The 21,088-nt window shown below is 50.5% G+C and overlaps 1 protein-coding gene across 1 annotated transcript in view; it reads left to right on the top strand.

Moving 5' to 3' along the window:
* TRABD2B (TraB domain containing 2B) overlaps nt 1-21,088 on the top strand; it is a 209,032-nt gene that overhangs the window by 157,212 nt on the left and 30,732 nt on the right. Inside the window, exons 3-4 of the mRNA XM_028513714.2 lie at nt 12,004-12,150; nt 17,781-17,955. Of these exons, the coding sequence (XP_028369515.1) occupies nt 12,004-12,150; nt 17,781-17,955 (322 nt within the window). The remainder of the gene's footprint in view (nt 1-12,003; nt 12,151-17,780; nt 17,956-21,088) is intronic.

Genomic DNA, 21,088 nt, shown 5'->3' with positions numbered 1-21,088 from the left:
AGGGCCCAGTCCCAAAATTTGGGGCCAGGAGAGGGGGCAGTATGTGCAAGGAGAGAGACTCAGAACCCTGAGTTAGAAGGTTCTAAAACATCCAAGCCAGGAAAGATTTGGAATTCTAGCCTGCCTTCACTTCCTCCATGCAATCCCCCAAACCCCCAGGCCCAAGTGGGGCCTCCTCACCTTTCCTGGCCTTGAGAGGGCTAACACTATCTCCTGACTGCAGTCTCTGCCCTTCAAATCCTGTCTCCAGGCAGCAGCCAGAGGGCAGCTTCTAAACCAAAAGCCTGCTTTGATCAATCCCTGCTCCATAACTTCAGCCACTTCCCCTGATCTCTCAGATAAAGTCTGAGCTCTGGATCCCACCTCTGTTCACTGCTCCAGTCCCATCTCATGCCCTCCGCCAGCCACACACTGCCCTCCAGCTAATGGGAGTCATTGCATTTCCCAGAACTCGCCAGCTTCTCCCAGCCTTTGCATGGGCGTTAACACTTGCAGGAATTCCTTTTCTTGCTCTTCTGCGTGAAAAGTGCATGCTCCTTCCAGGTGTCCCTGCGGGATCACCTTCTCCAGGAATCCTGTGTGTGGTCCTCCCCTGGCAGCATGAGCCTGTCCTTCTGCTGTGTCCATCCCTGAGCCCAGCTTTCATGGGTGATGAATGACCTGAGTTTTGTTAGCATCTTGTTGCAAGTCTTCCTTGGCTACCTCCTGCCTTGCTCCTCTCCACCCCTGACCTTCAACTCCTTGGGGAAAGAAATGGTACTGATTTGGTGACATGGCCCCAGCACCTAGCCCAGGGCCTGGAACTAATCCATGTTAAACACTGAGGAGTGAATGAGAATCCAATCCACATGCGCTGGCTCCTCAGGGCCACCCCATTCCTGCTTAGCAAGTAATGACTTACAAGGTTTTTAGAATGCAAGCTAACTGAGCAGGGAAGACAAATATTATTCTCCCCACTTGGCAGATGGGTAAACTGAGGCCCAGAAGGGCCCTGTCCCATGTTCTCATAGCAGCATATCACCAAAAGATCCAGAACAAGAACTTCACACAGGCTGCATGCAGCAGGACCCAGATTTGAACCTGAGTCAGAGCCCTGCCCTTTCTATTCCTAAGCACCATTCATCAATGAAGCATTGGTGGCCTATAGCTTTGCAGACAAGCAATTTCATTCACCAGCATGGAGGGCTCAGGCTCACAGGGCCAGCCCCTCACTTCCCACCCCAGGCCACCTGGAGGTGCGTGCTCCAGTCCCGTCTTCACTGGCTGCCGCCCAGGACCAAGGCCGATCAGAGGTCCCCATACTGCTGCAGGGCCTGTGAGGCTCCCCCCTCCCCCCCTGCAAATTGGTAATTGCCGTGTGGTCAGACCAGAAGGAATTAGACAAGCCCTCTAGGAATTCCATACTGATTTTGCAAATGAAAATGGAGACTTGCCTTTTGAAGTCTAGGCAGCTGTGTCAGCAGGCAGGTCTGAGACAGCAGGAAACATAAAACTACACACCTCCAACCACTGGATGCAGCCGCTTAATAATAACAACGACGATGATGATGGTAACCAGGGTCACTGCTGACCAATCACCTACCGTGTAGACCATCATCCCTCTGCAGGTCTCTCAGTCTGCTCATCTGTGGGTCCCCCTCTGTTTCAGCCTCTCCAGGTGACTAGCCCACTGTCTGGAGATCAGACAGAGAAGGGCGAAGTACCCCTGCTGGGCAGAGTGCCGAGCCCACGGCCAAGACCAAGGCCCTTCACCACTGGATCTGTTCCTGGTCTGACTCCTGGTGCCTCTTTCAACATGCCACCCACTTCCCTGTCCCTCTACCTGGGACACACGTCCCTCTCAACCCCACTCATCCTGCACAGCCCCACTTAAAGCACAGGCCTGACTCCCAGGCTGCGTCTGAAACCCTCTCTGAGGCCCTCAAAGCCCCCAGTTTTCTCCTTTTACCAATAACTTATCACTTAGTTTTATACTCACCTGTTTCTCTGCCCATCTCTTCCACCACCTTGAAGTTCCTCAAAGCTTTATAACAGAATGGGTTGGCCTAGATGATTCTCTGAAACATTCTAAGCATTTTGACCTTTTTTCCTCCATGCCAGGTATATATTCAATTTGGAAGACCAGAAATAGTTACTGGGGAGCCAAAAAGATTCATCTCTGTGTCAGATGGTTGGCACCAGAGGCAGAGAGGGCTCCGTGTGCTGGGCCTGGGCAAAGCTAATGCCCTGGGTTACGGCGCCCCAACAATGGGACAGCATGGGATGTCGCTTCTTCCTTGAGCTTTGTCTTCCCTGTCTGTAAAAGGGGGTCAGGAATGTTGGCCTCACAGTGCTGTTATAAAGAGTAAATGAGCTTCCATATGCAAAGTGCCCAGAACTATAAACAATTTTAATCATGGGATGGTGAGACATTACTATCCAGTAGTGTTGGGCTCCTAAAACATGACTTCCGGAGCTAAGAAGTAGTCTTACATCCTCAGGCTTCTGAGGCGGATCCTGTGACCTAGAGAATGGATCTCACAACTGGGCTGGGTCAGAGCCTGCAGAACCAGAATCTGGGTCTCCAGCCTCCCTTGGGCTTATCTGCACTTAAAACTGAAAATTGAGGGACTCCTTTGCCCTCCAGCAAGGCAGACTCCACACTAACTCCTTTCCTGGAGACCCCAGCTTCTGGGCCTACCCCTCCCACCCAGACCCAGCCCAGCCATCAGCCTCCCTCTCCTGCAGAATGCTAATCTCCTCATGTGGGTGGCTCTGGATTTATGAGCATTTCCTGGCATGACTTGAAGGACAGAAGAGGAAAGCTGGGATCTTTAAGGGTGGTCTTTGGGTGGAGAAACTAGGCATTCAGAGAAAAGAAGGAAGGAAAGCTAGAGTGAGTCAGCCTCCAGTGCCCGCCCAGGAAAGCACAGAGAGCTCAGCCAGCCCACACTGCAGGGAAGATGGAGGATGTGGCCACACTGCCGGGTCCAGCGGGTGGGCGTCCACGGAGCAGGGAACATCTGTGCTAGAGGCCAAGTCAGTGGTTCTTTGGGTTGTGGCTGAAGGTTTGGGATAGGGTGTGGTGAGAGGAAGGGAGGAGCGTGCTCGGTTCCTCCCCCTTTGGGAGGAAGACAGAGCTACCTTCATCCTCAGGCTGAGCTCCCTGCTTCATTCTGGCCTCCCTGGTTTCCATGTCGACAAAGCTGCCACCACAGTCCTCTGCTCACACTCTCCTGGACTCCCCATCACACTCAGGGTGGAGCCAAAGGCTCCAGCCCACCGGCCCTGCGGCATGTGCCTCGACGGCCCACCCTGCCATGCCTTGCTGACTGTCCTGGAAATCCCCTTCTACCTCTCCAGACATACCTTCTGCTCTCCCTTCTCTGAGCTCTGAACTGATGTGACATCATCTGGGCTCCCTTACCCTGATTCCAATGGGAAGCACTGGCAGGAGGGGAAGGAAGTTAGGACGTATCTGTCCGCACTGGCCCCCTCCTCCCGGCAGCCTGCCGTGGTCTAGGCCAGGGAGCGGTAGCTATGCTGCCTTTTGAAGGCTGTGGCTCTGGTCGGGTTTAGGTCTCTGACCACCCACCCCTTTCCCTTTAAGGCTCAGCAGCAGGAAGCTTTCCTGCTGCTGCTGCTGCTGCTACTCCTCCAGCTCCACTATCTCCTGTCCACACCTCTTGTGAATATTCCCATCATTCAACACGCTTCAATTACCCTTTCAGCTGAAGTTACTTCATTGGAACTCACTTCACTGACAGTGCACCATCTGTTTTCTGTTGGGTTCCTGCCTGAGGCAGACCTCATCTACTAGTTTCCCCTCGCTCACTTCTCTCCAGCCCCACTGGCCTCTTCCTGCTCCTCACCCCCATCAGGCCTGCTCTGCCTCAGGGCCTTTGCACTTGCTATTCCCTCTGCCCAGAACACTCTTCTCTCAGATATCCACAGGACCACCTCCTTCATCTCCATGAGATCTCCTCTCAAATGCCACTTCTCCCTGTGCCTTTCCTGGATGTCCCATCTAAAATGTCAACCCCCAACACACACACACACTCTTCCTAAACTCCTTGCTTTATTTCCTCCTTAGCAATGGTCATTCTCCAACAAAGGTATTTTACTAGTTGTTTTTATTTATTGCCAGCTTCCTCCAGCTGAAATGAAAGTTCCATTAGGGCAGGGATCTTTGTTTGCTTACTGTGTACCTCCAGGGCCTGGAACATCTGGTATTTAAGTGCTCAGTAAACATTTGTTCAATGGATGTGTGAATTGATCCTTTTCATGGGTGGGTAAAACAAAGCCTAGGGAAGAAAAGTGACTTGCCCAGGGCTTCCTAGTGGAGATTCAGATGGTGACTATATCCTAGTCCTGCCTCCCAGCCCAGAGCCAGTTCAACCTCCAGGAAACCTGTGTTTGCTTGGATGTCCGACACCTAGCAGCCCGGTGTTCGGAGATTGGACTCTGTGGCACAGGCACAGGGAACTCAGGATACTGAGAAGCAAGCAGGGAAGGTGTTGGCACTGTTTTGGTGCTGCCAATGGGGCAAGGAGAATAAATAAATAAAGCTCACTCATAGCCTGGTGGGTTCTAACCTTTGAGGAAATGTCCCCCCAGCTGGAGAAGGCTTCCTGCCAGGTAGAGCTGCCCTCTTCTCTGACCCAGGGCGCTGACAGACTGACGTGATCCATGATCCAGGGGACTCAGCTCTCCTAGTTTTGTGCCCTAGGGGCACAGGGTCCCAGCAGGGAGCTGTTTGGGATGGGATTTGGGTGGCTCATTCAGCTCATTCAGCTTTTCATTCATTCATTCAATCATACATTCATTTGTTCGTTCATTCATTCTTGATTCATTCATTCATTCTACAAGTATTTATGAAGCCTTTACTATGCAGGTCAGGCACTGTGCTCTCTACTGGAGAAACAGCTCAAGGACACATGATTCGCCTGACCTTCATGCGTCACCTTCGAGCAGGGAAACAGGGGGAATGCAAAGGTTCAGGAAATGTCAGGTGCTTTGGGGGCATTAAGCAGGGGACCTGCCCATTCCATGGCCCAGGGAAGTCCTCCTGGGGAAGGAGCTTCTGCGGACAGGTGAAATGGGAGTGTGAGCCCGTGGGTAGAAGAGGGATCTAGGCAGAAAGGGAGCGAGGGGAAGGTCCTCACTCTAAGGCTGGGAAGAAGACCCCTGCACAAATGTGGGTCTGAGCGAGGTTCTGTCAGGCCAGGCCAAGAATGAAAACAATTCGGGGAGGCTGTGTTCCAGGTGGGGTTACCTTGGCAAAGATGACCTTTCTCCTCTCCTCATATGTCAGCTCTGACCAGGCCCCATGGCTAGGGTTCTAGCTCTCGTTCTCCCTCCCAGCTGACTGCTCAGAATTTGGGTCTTGCACACTGGCCCCTACTTTCTTGTTTATGTCTGTCCTTCCTCCCAGTGGTTGGGTGGAGGTGGCTTTCAGGTTGTGCCTACAGGGATCAGAGCACTTAGGGCCTGTCAGCTGGACCTGTGTTTGAATCCCTGCTCCAGTTCTTCAAAGTGAGACCTTGTGCAATTAACTTGACCATCTCAGGGCCTCAGTTTCCTTATTTGTCATGTGGGAATAACAATCCCATTTCCAGGAAAATTATGGGGTGGGCTGGTTTCTCAACATCCTTATAACGACTCATGGAATCTGACATGCTAATGTAATAAAGTCAACATCACAAGTCCCCCCCTTGCCAACTTCACCATTGTTCACCATTGTTCACCAACTCAGTGTTCACCATTCCAACCCATATGTATCTCCTTGAACCATACTTAATCTGAAAATAAAGATAATAACAAGGTCATAATTCCATCTAACATGATACAGTGATCCTGCCTACACCCAAAATGCACTAATGCCTTCCCTAGAACATACTTGTGTGACATTTACTCTTTTCCTTGACATCCTATAACTTATAAATATGATATAAAGTTAACAATACTTAAATACTATGATATAAAGTCAGTATATCTTATGTTACATGATGGGGGAGGAGAACAGAAAAAGAAGAGAAGGAAACAAAAATTTTGCATACACGTACATACGTTCTTAACAAAATAAGAAGGAACTAGTCCTGACGAGAGTCCTTGTTTCTGTAACTGGTGACGTGGTCAGAGATGGTCTTTATAATCACCTTCTTCCCTTTCCACGGCCATATTCCCTTTGCCTTTCGTATGTACTAGTTGTGGTTCTTTACCTGGTAGGGTTACCCAAACCTTCATTCCTACAGGTTTGGGGCCATTCATAGTCCTGCCTGGATTGGGTTGTAGGTTTTCACTGATGTTGGTTAAGCACAGTGTGCAGTAATAGTAAGACATGTCCTAAGAGAACTGCTGAACTCTGTACTTACTCTTCCTTACTGTGGAGTGTGGTCCAGTTCCCCCACAGTGGTAGGGGCCAGTCACTCAGCCAGCGCAGTAACTCCTGTCTTTGCCTGTTGATGCAGGGGCATGAGGAGCCCAAAGTAGCCAGGGGCAGACTTAACTTCCAGTTCAATGGAATCATTGTTGTGTCTCTAACATTCCAAATATTAATATTTTACTAAATATTTCATTTATTCTCCATTCTCCCCCCTCACCCCTCCACCCCCTATATGGCAGTCAGCTCCATGAGAGCAGGATTTGGGTCTCTTTTGTCCCTGACTAAATCCCCAGCATCTAGGACAGGGCCTGGCACATGGCAGGTGCTCCCTGAGTATCGCCAAACCCCTGCTAGAAGAGCTCAACACCCCAGCCTGCGAGCCCAGACTGTCCAAAGGATCTACGGGTTCCACATTCTTCCTGACAAAGGGGGCCCTGCTCCCTTCCTCTCATAATGACGTTGCTGAGCTGTCAAGTGAACACAAGGCCTCAGTGTTCACCACTCCAGCCCATTTAGGACTGTTTACTAGACTAATCTGGAACAATAAACCCATCCGCACCCTCCTGGCGCCTGCCTCACTCCATTCTAGGCCCGTGTTTGAAGATGTGTTTAAATTCCGGGCCTACATTCAGCAGACGCCGCAGGCCAGCTCCTGGCCAGCAAGCACTGAAGCGGGGGGCCCCTGGGATGTTCAGGGGCTCTTGGTGGCAAGGCCTTCGCACACAGACATCCAGGGGCAGCAAGGCGACTCTAGCCTTCACCTGGTGTTTGTTATTCCATGTCAAAGCCTTATCATAAACATTATCCTAGAGTGGGCCACCGAGGCTACAGGCAAGGAGGGTATGTTATTCTAAAGAGTCCGGGAGCAGAAGTCATCAAGGCCTGGGAGTCTGGGAGCAGCACAGGCTCAGGAATTCAGGGTGAACGGGAGGGAGACAGCAGTCAGGGCAAGGCGCCCCTTAACCACTCTTACTGCCATGGCCATTCGGCAGGCAAGTCTGCCTCCAAGATGAGCTCCGTGTGTATGGAAACAAAGCCCAATTAATTCACCAATCCCAGATCCCTGCAGAGAATCAACAGAAGGTAAATGTTTGTCAAACGAATGAATGAGTGTCGCTTCTCTATGTCTATTGGAAGTGCCAAGAATGCTCATGATGGAGCACATTTTACTTTGAAGTGTGGTTGTGGGACCTGCTCTGGAGCCAGACAGACATGATTTCAAATTCTGGCTCTGTGCTTTACAAGCTATGTGGTCTTGGGCTTGTCTTTCCCCTCTTTGGGCCATGTCTTTCTGCTTCTTTGGTTTTCCACTTGCAGTAGGGGTACTATCCCTGCAGGCTGTCTCCCAGAGAGAGCAAGAGGAGGCACTGGTGATCAGTTAAACCAAGGGAATGGTTCCACAGCTGGACTGCCCACGTTCAGGTGCATGTCCCACCCCCTCCAGTTTTGTCATCTTTGATGAATGAATGCCTCTTTGTTGTTTTTTCACCTTTTCTTAATCTACTAAATGGAGTTAATATTATCCCTGCCTCAGAGCTGTTGTAAAGATTAACTAAATTAATATGAGCTTAAAGGATTCCTGACACCTAGTAAGTGCTCAATAAACATAGTGATCCTAGTAATGGCTGGGTGAGAACTACATCATAAGTTGCAAATGATGGATATGGGGTGGTAGGTGTGGGGAAAAAGACCCATGATTCAGGGTCAGCTCCCTCCCTTCTGAAGCAGTTCCTGAATGTGTGCAGTTCAACAGTGAATGAAGAGGCAGGCTTCCTGCCCTCGCCAAGCTCTTAGTCTAGACAGCCAGAGCACAGGGAATTGTCTGCAATGGACCCTTCATTGGGATAAGCACTAAGACCAAGGGAAACAGTGGGGTCTCTGGGAGGCACCAAACCCCACCCAGAGGTAGGAGGGTTCCCAGACGACAGGCTCAGGTCGCAGTCCCAGCCCACCACACCCTGCTGTGCCACACTAGGGAGGCCTCTTCAATCATATGGCCTCAATTTTCTATCAGTAATAAGCTAATAATAAATACTCTATGACCATTTCTGGCTATTTCACAAGGCTCCAGAAAGAAAATGGGCATGGCCATGTGTGCAGGATGAACATAGACTATGCCAGTGGACAGCTGGAAATCCAGCCCCAGAGGTCCAGGGTACAGCAAAGCATCCTGGTCAGGGTGTCAGGAGACTTGGGTGTGAGCCCACTCTACTACTAGCTCACAGTGTGTCCTTGGGTGCACCTATTCTGGGCCGCTATCTCCTCTTCTCTCCTATGTGTAGAGGGCACAGCATGAGATCAGTGGTCCTCAAATTGGGCTCCAGGGTACCCATGGATTCCACAAAGAAGTTTTGGGAGTCCCTGCTGCAGGGGACCTTGAACTAGCAGGACTTCATGCTCCAATCATCCTCCCTTATGTCAATCAGGGAAGTTTCCATTTTTATCTGCTCCACATTTTGAATTACAAATAATCCCTCTGGAAAACAATAACAAAGAAAGTATTCCATGGCTAAAAAATGTTTGAAAAACCACTGGACCTGATGACCTCCAGGGGCTCTTCCAGTTCCAATCGAGAAAAGTTAAGGTCTAACTATTTTCTTCCAAGTGTCATTTAGCAAGCATTTATCCAGCACTCTCTACATGCCAGAATTGTTCTTAGCACCTTACCGATTGTCACATGCTTAATTCACTAGAACACCTCTCAGCTCCATGAGGGCCACATGACTGAGGAAATGACTACATGTGGCTAAGAAGGTCCAAGGGAGCCATTTCTCCTCCAGGCGTGTCTTCTGCATGCCTGGGCAGATGACCTCATCGCAGGCCAGGTGGTGCTTGGCCAGCCCTACTCTGAGAAGCATCGGGGCAGGTGTGTGCAGTGGCAGAGTGTGGTCCCAGGAGGTCCATGTGTCTCAGGCCCCAGAGGAGGGAAGCAGAGCATTCCAGCTTGACACGGATGCTTTCATCCAAGGCATGTGCCATGTGGGAGGAAGTGCCTGTTGCCTTAGCAATGTCCTCAGCAACAGGTCTACTGCCTCCTGTGATCCATCCACAGCCACCATGCTGCCATCAACACCCTGCACCAGGTGGCTGCAGATTGAATTTCAGGGGTAGTGGCCAGAACCTGGAGAAGGCCCAGAGGTGGGGTGCTGGGGTCTGACCTCATCTCCAGCCAGCTCATTATGGGGAGCAGACTGGGCGGCTGCATCCAAGTTCAGTCCAACTCTCCTGACCGTGAGGAGCAAAAGTGGGAGGAGATGGATGGAGGTGACCTAACGAGCACAGTTTGGCCCCATTGCCCATGACAGTATTTTTCGCCAGATTTTGTGAACCTATTATTAAATGAGCTTTTCTGTTCATATTATATATTCTGGGACCATGTAGCTGATGCCACTTGGTGGGAACTTCCGCTATGTGTTGGTGTTCTGACCCAAAGGCAGACAGAGTACCAAAATTCTAGGGGCTAGTCTGAGGGATTACTAAGCAGCTTTGAACTATGAAGTGGCCACAGAGGGTGTCAAAGTGCTAAGGAAAGGAGAGGGTAACATGCTGTCTTTACCAGGACCCATGATGATAATTGCAAATACAAAATCAGTGAGGGGCACTTCCTGCTTTCGAGAAGCTGGTAGCCTAATGAAAGAGACAAGTAACTAACAGTGGTTACAATCTAATGTTCACACCCCAGTGGAGGGAAACATGGATGGAAGTGTCACCACAACTGTGCTGTGTGGCAACAGTGGTGGGCGGGCGTTTGCTCAGCCATCGGGGCCCAGGTGCAAGTAGGCTCTGCTGGGCTTGCTTGCATGTCTGGAAGCTGGCTGACTGTTGGCTGGACTAGGATGGCCGTGGTGGGAGAACTGAAGCAATGTGGCTGTGTACATGTCTCATGCCCCATCAGGCTGGCCTGGACTGCTCAGGGCAGTGGTGGAGGTGCAAGAGGAAGCAGCACATTTGCACTTTTCAGGCCACTGTTTGAAGCGGTTACTAATATCCCATTGGCTATAGAGCAAGTCTAGAATCAGAATGGGAGGGAGGCACTGAGTTCCTTGGCCCAGGGCATGAATGCAGAGAGACCTTGGGAGCCCCACGGAGGGGCCAGAGAAGTTCAGTGGAGGAGACATCTGTGCCGAGCCTGCACAGCCAGATCTGAATCTGCAAGTGGAGAATGGAGGTGGGGTGCACAGAAGAGCATGTGCAAGGCACAGAGATTGCTGAGTTGTTGAACATTTGGAGACACAAGGGCTGGGTAGAAAATGAGGTCATTGAGCAGCAGAATCTGTGTCACTGCCTCAAAGACTCTCTTGAAGAGCTAGACCTTTGTCCTGAGGGCGGGAGGCACCCATGAAAGTTTTGAGCAAAAAAAAAAAAAAAGAGAGAGAAAGAGATCATCAGATTTATGCTTTTAGAAGTTGACTGTGGTAGAAGAATATGGGATAGTTGGGAGAAGAGGGGGTCTATAGGGAAGGCATGGGGTGGGTCTAATGCCGTGGACCCAGTGAGAGATGCTTGGGCCAGCATTGGTGTGAATCAGGAGGCTGGGGGGCTGCCATCCAAGACAGTGTGCAAACAGAATAAGCAAGGCCTGAGGACCGACAGGACAGGTCACCAGAGACCACCTTCTGACATTTTGCGCAGGAATTGCAACAAGTCTTTCCCTATATCTGTGCTAGATAACTCAGATAATGCCAGGCTCCTCCTTATTGTTGGCCAAGGGAGTCTGGGATACAATCACTGTGTAAAATTGAGCAAGTCCCTTTCCTTCATGGGCCTCAGTTTCAGTTTCATGGGACACTTCAGATCATCTCTCAGGGCCCTCGTACCTCAACCAAGCCGTGTTTCGTTAGACCCATGGTCTTCAAATGCCAGAAGCAATCAGGCTGCAGAGAAGTTCCCAAGGAGCCTGTTAAAATACACACCCTGGGCTCCACCTCAGAGATTCCAATTCCAGGGTAGAACCTGGGTATCTGATATTCTCTGTAGTGCTCCAAGTGATCCGATGCCTGGCAGGTCTGCTTGGGACATAGCTGTGTGCCCAGGGCCCAGCACCATGGCCCAGAGCATAGAGGCCCTTGAGGAAACACATGCTACATGTCAGCGTGGTCTCACTTGGGGAGTCCAGCCCCTAAGCCTTTGCCTAGTGTGAGGACGACTTCTGGAGCAGGTGGCATCTGGGTTAGGCTTTGACATCTGAACTTGTTTTGGTCATTTGTTTGTTTGCTTTGTTTGGGGGTGTTCTTGATTACAAAATGAGTCTGTGCTTATTATAGAACTTTCCTAAACAGAGGAAAAGAAAGGAGCCCAAAGTAAAATGTACCCATCATCCTAAAACCCAGGTACAACTAGGGTTCTCATTTTGTCCCATTGTTAGATGAGATGTTAATACTCAGTACAGGAGTGGGGACCTGTTTGGGCAGAGGGCTGGAGATGAGAACAGGCTGCATGTGTTCACAGGCCAGTGAGTAAGGAGCTGGAAATGTGGAAACACTGAGACCGTGCCAGCTGATGCTGGCCCCACACACCTTCTCTGTTTCAGGGCCTGTTGCCCCAAAGTCCAGAGGGAGGAATGCCAGTCCTGAAGGTGTCAGGGACCTCAGCCAGGTCCCTGAACACAGTCCTTATTTCTCTTTCTCTCCTCTGCCCAGGTGTTATTTGCCCTGAACCAGACCCTGCTGCAGCACGAGAGCGTGCGGGCCGGGAGCCTGCAGGCCCCTTACACCACAGAGGACCTCATCAAGCACTACAACTGCGGGGATCTCAATGCCGTCATCTTCAACCATGACACGTCACAGGTGAGGTCCCCCTCCTCCAGCTCAGGCAGCCTCTGGGTTACTAGTTCCCAAAGTCAGGCCCACCTGGCATTTATTAGACACCAACTATGTGTCAAGTTCAGGCAACTTTCTCTCCAGCCATGGTAAGCAGGAACTATTGGGATCCCCGTTTTACAGATGGAGAGACTGAGGCTCAGAGAGGGGAAGAGACATGTGCAAGGCTGCACCACTCATTAGTTGTTGGGTTATCAAATTATAAAGAGCAGTACTTGACCCTAGAAGCTTAGCCTGGAAGAACAGGGAGTCCTCTGGGAGGCTCAGTTCAGTATCGGGGGAAAGTAAAGCCCAGGGAAGGGAAAGCCCACAGTTACTCAGAGCTTGGGCTGGAGTCTGGCCCAGAGTGTTCTGCCTTGATTCGAGGCCTAGAGAAAAACTCACCCACAGGCTGAGTTCCGGCTGAGACAGTGGGTGGGAATCCAAGAAGTGGAGCATGGCCCCACCAGGCCTTCCCATTGCCCTTGTGATAAATTCCAAGAAACTTTGTCCAGCATTCAAGGCCCTCCATGTCCTGCTCTCTGCTGACCTTGACATAGTCCAGGTGCCCCACGGCACAGAGTTTGTCCTGCTGACCTGTGCCACAGACAGCTCTTCCCCAATTCAGGTTATCCTTTCAGACCGGTCTGCCCATGTTTAGTCTCCTTCCCCCTGGTCAAACATCACCTCCTCTGAGAAACTCCCCCCAGACACACTGGAGGGAGTGAGATATTCTTCCAGGCAACTCTAGGCCCCCACCATGCTTTCTATGTCATGGTGCTTGAATCTCCATTCATTTGTGAAGCAGTTGAATTAGTCAGAATAGGCCACTTCCCTGCTCAAGACACTGCAGTGGCTCTCTATGCCCCTCAGGGGGAAAGCTAGAGTCCCTGCAATGGCCCTGTGTGACCCCATAATCTCCTCCCCCAACCCCATGTCCTCTTCCCTCCCTTCACACCCGCCACTCCAATTGCACAGGCCTCCTTACTGCTCCAGGAAGCCAGCTGGCATGCTTCACCTCAGCACGGGCTGTTCCCTCTGCTGCGAATGCCCTTCCCCGGGTGTCACTATGGTTCACCCCTGCTCTGCCATCAAGACTTAATTCAAATAACATCATCTCAGTGAGGAGTGCCCCAACTAGCTGACCAAGAACTTCAGCCTGAGCCTCAGTCCCATGCTCTCACCCCCTTTCTTATGCTCTGTTTTTCCCCCATGGCATTTATCATTTTCTCACACACTTATATATCTGATTCACTAGTTAGTGGTTATTTATTGTCTGTCCTTCCCCACTAAAGCAGAAGCTCCCTGAGGGCCACTTGGATCTGTTTTATTCATCACTGTATCCCAACTGGCTAAAGCAGCTCCTGGCACAGAACAGGGCAGGCTCAGCATTATGATAAAGGATATGGGGAAGCCCAAGAGAGCTGCCCTCTTGGGGCTGACAGGCTCAGAGGAGAGATGGGAAGATTTGACCAGCAATCACACCAAAGTGTGATCCTTGCTTTGAGGGAGAGTAGAGGATGAATTGGAGTTTGTGGCAGGAGTAGGAATTCAGATGGGCTTGGGGGTAGAGACGGGCACTGAGTAAAGAAGGAAAGATTCCTGCAAGATGAGAGGTCAGAGAAGAACCTGCATTGGCCACAGACAGGAGGAGGAAGGTTGTTCCAGCAGAAGAAACTGCATGTGAACAATCTAGAAGTGAGAGAGAGCTGGAGAAGGGTGAGTTTGGGTTAGGGGCCCAGCCGTGTCTTTCTGTCCACGTGCCATCTCACTACACCCGGAGTTCCTTGAGGGCAAGGGTGCGGTGCTCATCTCGGTCCCAGTGCTGGCACAGGGCCTGGCAGTGAGTGTGCGTGAGTGAGCAACTGTTGCATGAACGAATGTAGTAAGGTACATGACCCAGCCAGAGATAAGAGGCTCAGGACTCTGAAAGCTCTGACTCTCAGTAGCGGAGGAAGGGAGGAGAGAAGAACTCAGACACCATGAAACTCATTGGCATTTCACCAGCCATGTGCTTTGTGACAGAGCCCTGCCCTGTGTCATCTTTAGGGTAAGGATGGTAAGCCATGAGCAGACAGAGTTGTGTTGCAGAGGTGACCTGGTCACCACTCAAGATGTCCTGGCCATGGTGTGGCTGGGCTAGGAGGCAGAATGTGCAGGACAGGGCCCTGCCAGGCTTGGGTGACACTAAGTTGAGGGAGGGAGGCCTGGGGTGACCTCAAGGGATGTCAAGCTCAGATTGCCTTTGAGCCTGTGTCCAGGACCACTATTTGTCTCTGGTAGGTGGACTACATATGTTGTAGGGATTAAGTAAGATCGGTGTTAGGAAGTGCAGAGCACAGTGCATAGAAGTTTTAACTGAATGGCAGTTTTGTACAGCTAGCCTGGGGGATGGGGCTGGCTTCATCACCTTTCCCCTCTGAGGGCACAGGCTACAGTAAGGGGTGGCTTTGGGTGGGGGCAGAGACAGAGATAACAAAGCGAAGGCCTTCAGAACCGTCAGAGAGCCATGAAGGCAGCGTTCTACTCCTCTTCCCTCTGTCAAGGGTGTAGGCAGGGGCCCTCCCTGCTCTGCTTCCTGAGCAAGAGTGTGCATTTGTAGAAAGATGAATCTCCATTCCTTCCTTAGAGAACTAAAAAAAAATTAATGAGGACAGCAACCAGAAAGTTTAGCATTAAAGCTGCAAAGGAGTTGGGCTAGATACTGTGGGTCCTGGGCTGCCCATTGGCTGGCTGGCATTCTCTGCCTGTGTCATACTAATGGGCCTTCACTCCACACCAAGGATGGGGCCTGGGTTTGGGCCAGGGTGGAGATGGGAACCAATTAATGATGTCATTAGAACTGTCGGCAGCCTTAACTCTTCTGTGACAAGTTTAAGTGCAGGATGCAGCGTAAGATTTTAAAGAAGACATGTCCAGTCCCCAGGGCCCTAGAGGGGTGGGTCTGAGATGGGGTGATGAGAAGACCGGCTGGGCAGAGCCAGAGTGGGGCCATGAGGTATGATATCAGTGCAGACTCCCCTGACCCACAACCAGGACTGGGGCAGGTCTTCATGCATCACCTACCTCAGTAGACTCATCTCATCCCCTTTCTTTACCCCATTCATCCAACAGACTCCTGAGAACTTCCACTGTCCAAACCTGTATCAAGCTAAGGGTCATGGAGCACCCTCAGACTGAGTCTGCTGCCAGGGGTGGGGAGCCAGACCTGCACAAGAGAACATGGGGAATCCATGCTTTGATGGGGTGCTGAGCTATTGAGGAGCTAGAGGAGCCACCTAACAGGGTGAACATGTGTCTTGGTTTGTTTGTCTAGGACATTCCAGGTTCACGATTAGGGGAGACTGGCCCCCTCTTGTTAATATTCCTGACTGTAACTATGTATGAGCTTTTGCTGTCGTAAGTGTCTGAGTACGGACAATAAATACATTACTCCCATGTTACCAATTTCTGGACTGAGTCTCAGAGAGGCCAAGTCACTTGCTAGTTATAGAGACCACCCCACTGGGTAGTGGCAAAAGAGAGTCCAGCCCAAGTTGTTCTGGTTGTCTGACTCCAGGACCCACATTCACATCACCCACCGTCACTCTTCTGCCTCTCAGCCGCTTCAGTCACCCGTTCATTCACTGATTGAAAAAATATTTATTTGTTGGTACAACATCATCTCACATTCTTTCCCAAGTTCAAGGAATGAAGGGAAGCCTGTGAGGTCCATGTTTCCAGAACTAATCCTTCCGAGTCCAAGCTTTCTGTGTTCCCCCTCCACTCAGAAGCCTGCAGGGTTGCCTGTCTTATAACTGCATCAAATCTAAGTATGCTGGTGCTGCCAGGGCTGCCAGTCATCCTTTCCATGGTTGGGGAGAGAGTAAGAACTCCATTTCTTCATTTATCCATTTGCCAAAAAGCCCCTGAGCACCAACTCTGTGCTGGCCCTATCGGGCACAAAGTGGCTGCTGCCTACACCTGTGCAGCATGTGCACTGCGCGGATTTAGGACACCCAGTCATAGCATTGCCCTGTTCAGCCTACAACCACAAAACAAGACTTTCTAGAAGAGAAGTCCCTCCCTTCTCACTCTGGGGAATGCACTGGTCTTTGGCCAGCAGATATCACACACAGATGTCCCAGCCTTCTCCAAGTCCCTCGAGGGTCAGACTCCGTTGACGCCTTCATTTTCCTGAGAAAGAGTGTTGACAACTCGTCAGTGGCTCTAGAAGCCATGTGGCTGGGCCACATAACTCTTCTGGGGGCTGAATCATGCAGGAAATTAGCCTCCTCATGTCAGACTCTCCATCTAGCGAGGCCTTCTGTCCTGTGCTTCATGCCTGGGCCGGTGAAGATGGAGAAGTGGAAGAAGGGACACCAGGAGAAAGACACCTATGGAGACGGGCTTGGAGGTTGGAATGACATTGACAGGTGTGGGAAAAGAAGGTAGCATGTTCTTTTTCCTCAATGGTCCATGGTTTCCTCTGAGGCCACACCAACATGTGGCAAGCTACAGTGGAAAACACTTGACCCACCACCCAGGTTGGAAAGACAATATGCTGGGAATGGAATAACACAGGAAGAGGCAATGTAGTGAGGAAGAACAGCACAACTTTATGTTCAGAGTTTCAGAAACCTTTACTGGACACCTATTCTGTTCCAGCCATTGATAAGGACTGTGTCCCTGAACTCAAAGTGCTCTCTGCCTAGTTCAACAACATATCAGTGATGCTGGCCCCAGGTCACGTGGCTGGGTGTGGGCAGTGGGCCCAGAACTGAGAAATCTGGATAGTTCCAGTACAGATTGTTGAATAAACCATTATTATGGGAGGAAGCAATGGTCTTGGAGTTGAAGTTCCTAAGAAGGATGGAGGAATTTGGGTTATATCCTTGGAAGTGGTGGAGTTGGGGATGGATAGTGGTGGCAACACATGGTGGCCAATCAGGGCTCAGGCATTAGGAAAACCAAAGATTAGGACCCCTCTTCTTATCTCTGTAGGGTGGAATGGACTGAATGCATCTCTGTAAGGTGGAATGGGCTGAATGCACCCATCATCTCATGTAACCCCCCCAAATATATTGTCAGCCCCATCTTACCAATGAGGAAACTGAGGCTCAGAAAAGTTAAGTAACTTGGTCAAAGTCACAGCGTCAGAACAGGGCTTGAAGCCCAGGTCAGCTTGAGTTCATACCTCATGGCCTTTCTCCTACACCAGGCAGTTCAGCTGGCCATCCACACCTGCTTGCCAAACAGAATTTCCTATGTGTGCCAGAACAAGGCTGCTGACATGAAGCAATTGAGCTCTGTCCCGCCTCCCAGGACCTCAGTGTCTGGAAGCTGAGGTTCAACAAGGCAGAGACAGAGGAGTAATACACATGGGAATGCAGCAGTCTGGGGCTCTCTCCTGGCTCGGCCTCTCTGCTAGCTCTGTAACTTCGTGCATGTCTCTGGACCTTTCCACTCTTGCTTTCTTCATTTATAAAACTGGTTATTGGAATAGATGAAAAACATAATAGCTCACCGTAGGGACATAAGAAAGGTAAGTTGCTCGCCCCACCAGGGCTGTGTGTGTTTATTTGAAGCTCACCTTGCTCCAGAAAGAACTGAAGGCAGCCTCTGTCTTACCTTTACAGCTGCCCAACTTTATCAACACCACCCTCCCACCGCATGAGCAAGTGACAGCCCAGGAAATTGACAGCTACTTCCGCCAGGAGCTCATCTACAAGAGAAATGAGAGGATGGGGAAGAGGGTCATGGCACTTCTTCAGGAAAATGAAGACAAGATCTGCTTCTTTGCCTTCGGAGCAGGTTTGGACTGGAGTGGGGAAGGGATTATTTGCAGAATTCTTAAGGGCTGGGAGATTTACTAAACCCTTTCCCAACCTCTACTTCATAACAGGAAAAGCTGAGGCCCAGATTGTGCAGGAAAAGCTACCAAGTGCTCAGCAGAGCTTGGACCCAAAGTGATTCTCCTGCTTCTAGTCAAGAGTTCTTTCATATCAGTCCCCATGGGTAAAGGTAGTGCCTTCTCAAAGGCTCAAGTCCCTCTGCTATAAGTTATAGCAATAACTGTTCAATGATTTGAAAATATCTTCCTTGGAGAAGGGTTGTAGAAATTAGTAACAACATTCAAATGACTTGCCATGTAGTAAAAAATCACAATGGAAGCTCAATTATTATGATCATCATCGTGACAATTAACACAAGTTTTATTATCTCACTGTGGATCATGAACCTGATACTTCTCCTGGGTGCTCTGGCCTCTTCATACAAAGGGAAGTCCAGATGTCCAGGTGCAGTCCTTGCTCAGCATTTCTCCCTGTTCCTTCCCTCTATCTCTCCCTCTCATTCTCCAAAACTCTTTCCTTTCTCTATGGCTGGCACAGCTAATGACAGTGATGTCCATATGGGGACCAGGATGTTACATTTGCCTTCTTTATTAGTCAAGTTTTGCTCCAGAGCTATAAAAAATGTATTTTTTTCTCATGTTACCTCAATTTGGGTTAACTGAATTTGCCTCCTGTTTTGTTAGAATTAAGCCCAGGCCTGGTGAGCACTCATAGTGCTGCCCTATCATCCCTCCCTCCCCTGGACCATTTCACACACATATACACACACACACTCACGCATGGTCTGCCCCGGTCAGGCTGAATTAGATCAAGTCAACCAGTTCGTCTAACCTGGACGGGTCTTGGTTTTGTTATGGAACATGTCTACTGTTTGAGGTCTGTCTTCCTCCTGCCCACTGTTACCTGCCATTCAACCCCATATACTTCAAGGGCAAGAACCAGGGTTCATCTGTCTGTGCCTGTCTTTCCTCCTCTGCAGCCCTCAGCATAGGAGAGGCACATGGGATGGCCTCAGAGAGACAGGACCTCTGGGGCAGCCTCTTCAAGGCCACATCTGAAGCTGGACAGGAAGAGCTCTGGGCTCATGGTGGAACTCTGCCTCAGCCTGTGGTACCCTAGGGCAAGCCCCTTCCCCTTCCACAGCCTCAGTTTGCTCATCTGAACAGAAGGAGCCAAAACTCACTTGGGCCATCTGTAATTGCAGGAGCTGTTCAAGCAGCATTTAGAGAAGGAAGGGATTCCTGTAGCCTGGAGAAGCCAGCAGGGGTGGGACCTTGACTAACCATACAGAGAGGACAAGGCCACTCTCCAGCTGCAGGACACCTGCTGGAGACCTGGCATGAGTCAGGACAGCTTTGGGAACTGTGCAGGGAAGTAAGTGCTCCCCAACACACCCTCTCACATCATCCATTCATCCAGGTGCTTCCTTTGCCCCCAACCGTGGACATCTGGAAAGGGCACCCTGCTCTGGAATGGTCCCCAGCTGACCACAACAGTTGGCCACTCTGATCTCAACCAGCCCCCAGCCTCCTCTCTGACCAAAAAAAAAAAAACATAGTGAACTTGACCATTGAAGGCAAGTAAATAATCCAGTATTCCTCATGCCCCACTGAGTGGCAGGGCCTTTCTGTCCCACTGGCCCCAGGGCCCAGGACTAGAGTCTGCCTAGGGTCTGGGTGTAGCTAATACCAGTTCTTTCCTGTGGTCAAGGAAACAAGAGAGCCTAGAGATTAAAGTCACAACAGTGTGGGCAGCCCTGGACCCTGACCTCTTTTCCTGAAATCTGAGTTCATGTGTGGAGACACAAATGTCCACTCAGGCACCAGGCCAGCATGTAGGCATCATGTCCAACTTTAATTTCTTCCCCATCTCTGAAATCCAACTGGTCCTGCATGGGTCTTGTTGACAGACCTCCAAGAACACTCACACCTGTCTACTCCATCTATCTCCACTGCGGTTGTCCCAGTCCAAGCCTTCATCAGCTCCAGCATCCTCGTCTTCTCACCATCTCTGCACTGATCCCTACATTGTAGCCTGTACATGGCGCTGAGTCTGTCTCCCATCCCTGCCTTCAGCTCTGGGAGCACAGGCACCACTTAATCATCCCTTTGTTTTTAGTAGCATGTAAAGGTTCCGAGCCTGGTAATGTGTGAAAGAATGAATAAGAGAAGAAAAGAACAAATAAATGTTAACCAGATCTTCTCCTCCTGGTCTCCTCTGGGCCTGGTAAGGCCAGAGGACAAGCCAGTAATAAAGTCAGGGCAATGTAAACCCCACTTCAGCTCTCAGAGACTTGCTCTCCAATAACAACAGGCCTGCAGCCATGTGCAGATGTTGCTGACAGTTGCCACTTCTGACTCAACCTCGCCTGGAACACATGGACCACTCTGTGCTATAAATCTATGCCTTGACCCAAGAATTTTAAGTCTGGATAAGTCTGTCTACCTCATTGTTGTCGTGGAAGAATGAGGTCCACAGAGGCCAGAACATGGGCAAAGCTCATGGCAAGTCAAGAACAAAGCCAAGACAGGACCCAGCCTGAGACCTATGACCCATGGACTCTGTTCTTTTATGTAAGCAGGGAGCCAGCTGAGCAGGCCTGTGACAGTCAGTGCATTGGCCTGGAATGTGTCCACACACAATCCATGGCAAGAGACATCCATGCCTGCCTCATTGCATTCTTATAACCATATTAACTCCCAACTCCCACATCCTGTGACAGGCTGAGGATTTGGGTGCAGAGCCAGACAAAACACTATGCTGTGGGGTGGCGGGGGGAGGGGGCCTGAAGACACACCCACACCATGAACTCTAGATAGGTAGGTACCTCTGCAGGTCTGTCTCAGGCCTTCCCAGACCACTGGGCCCTGGGGGCCTGAGTCAGTCTGACTCTTGTTGCCCACCCACTGTCCATTCCTCAAAGAAGGCACAGGACCCCAAGGTTGTGGGAGGGAGGGAGGGAGGGCCTTTGCACTGGAGATATGTTTAGCCATCCTCCAGGTATGTGTCTACTCATGCAAAGGCCTCTCAGATCAAGTTTTCACTGGGTGTCCCCAGGAAATAGCTTGAGAAACAGAAACATACTTAGAAGA

This window comes from Phyllostomus discolor, chromosome 5, assembly GCF_004126475.2.
Source record: "Phyllostomus discolor isolate MPI-MPIP mPhyDis1 chromosome 5, mPhyDis1.pri.v3, whole genome shotgun sequence".
Taxonomy (NCBI): domain Eukaryota; kingdom Metazoa; phylum Chordata; class Mammalia; order Chiroptera; family Phyllostomidae; genus Phyllostomus; species Phyllostomus discolor.
Note: the sequence above shows the minus strand (reverse complement) of the source record. Positions and strands in the feature narration are given on the sequence as shown.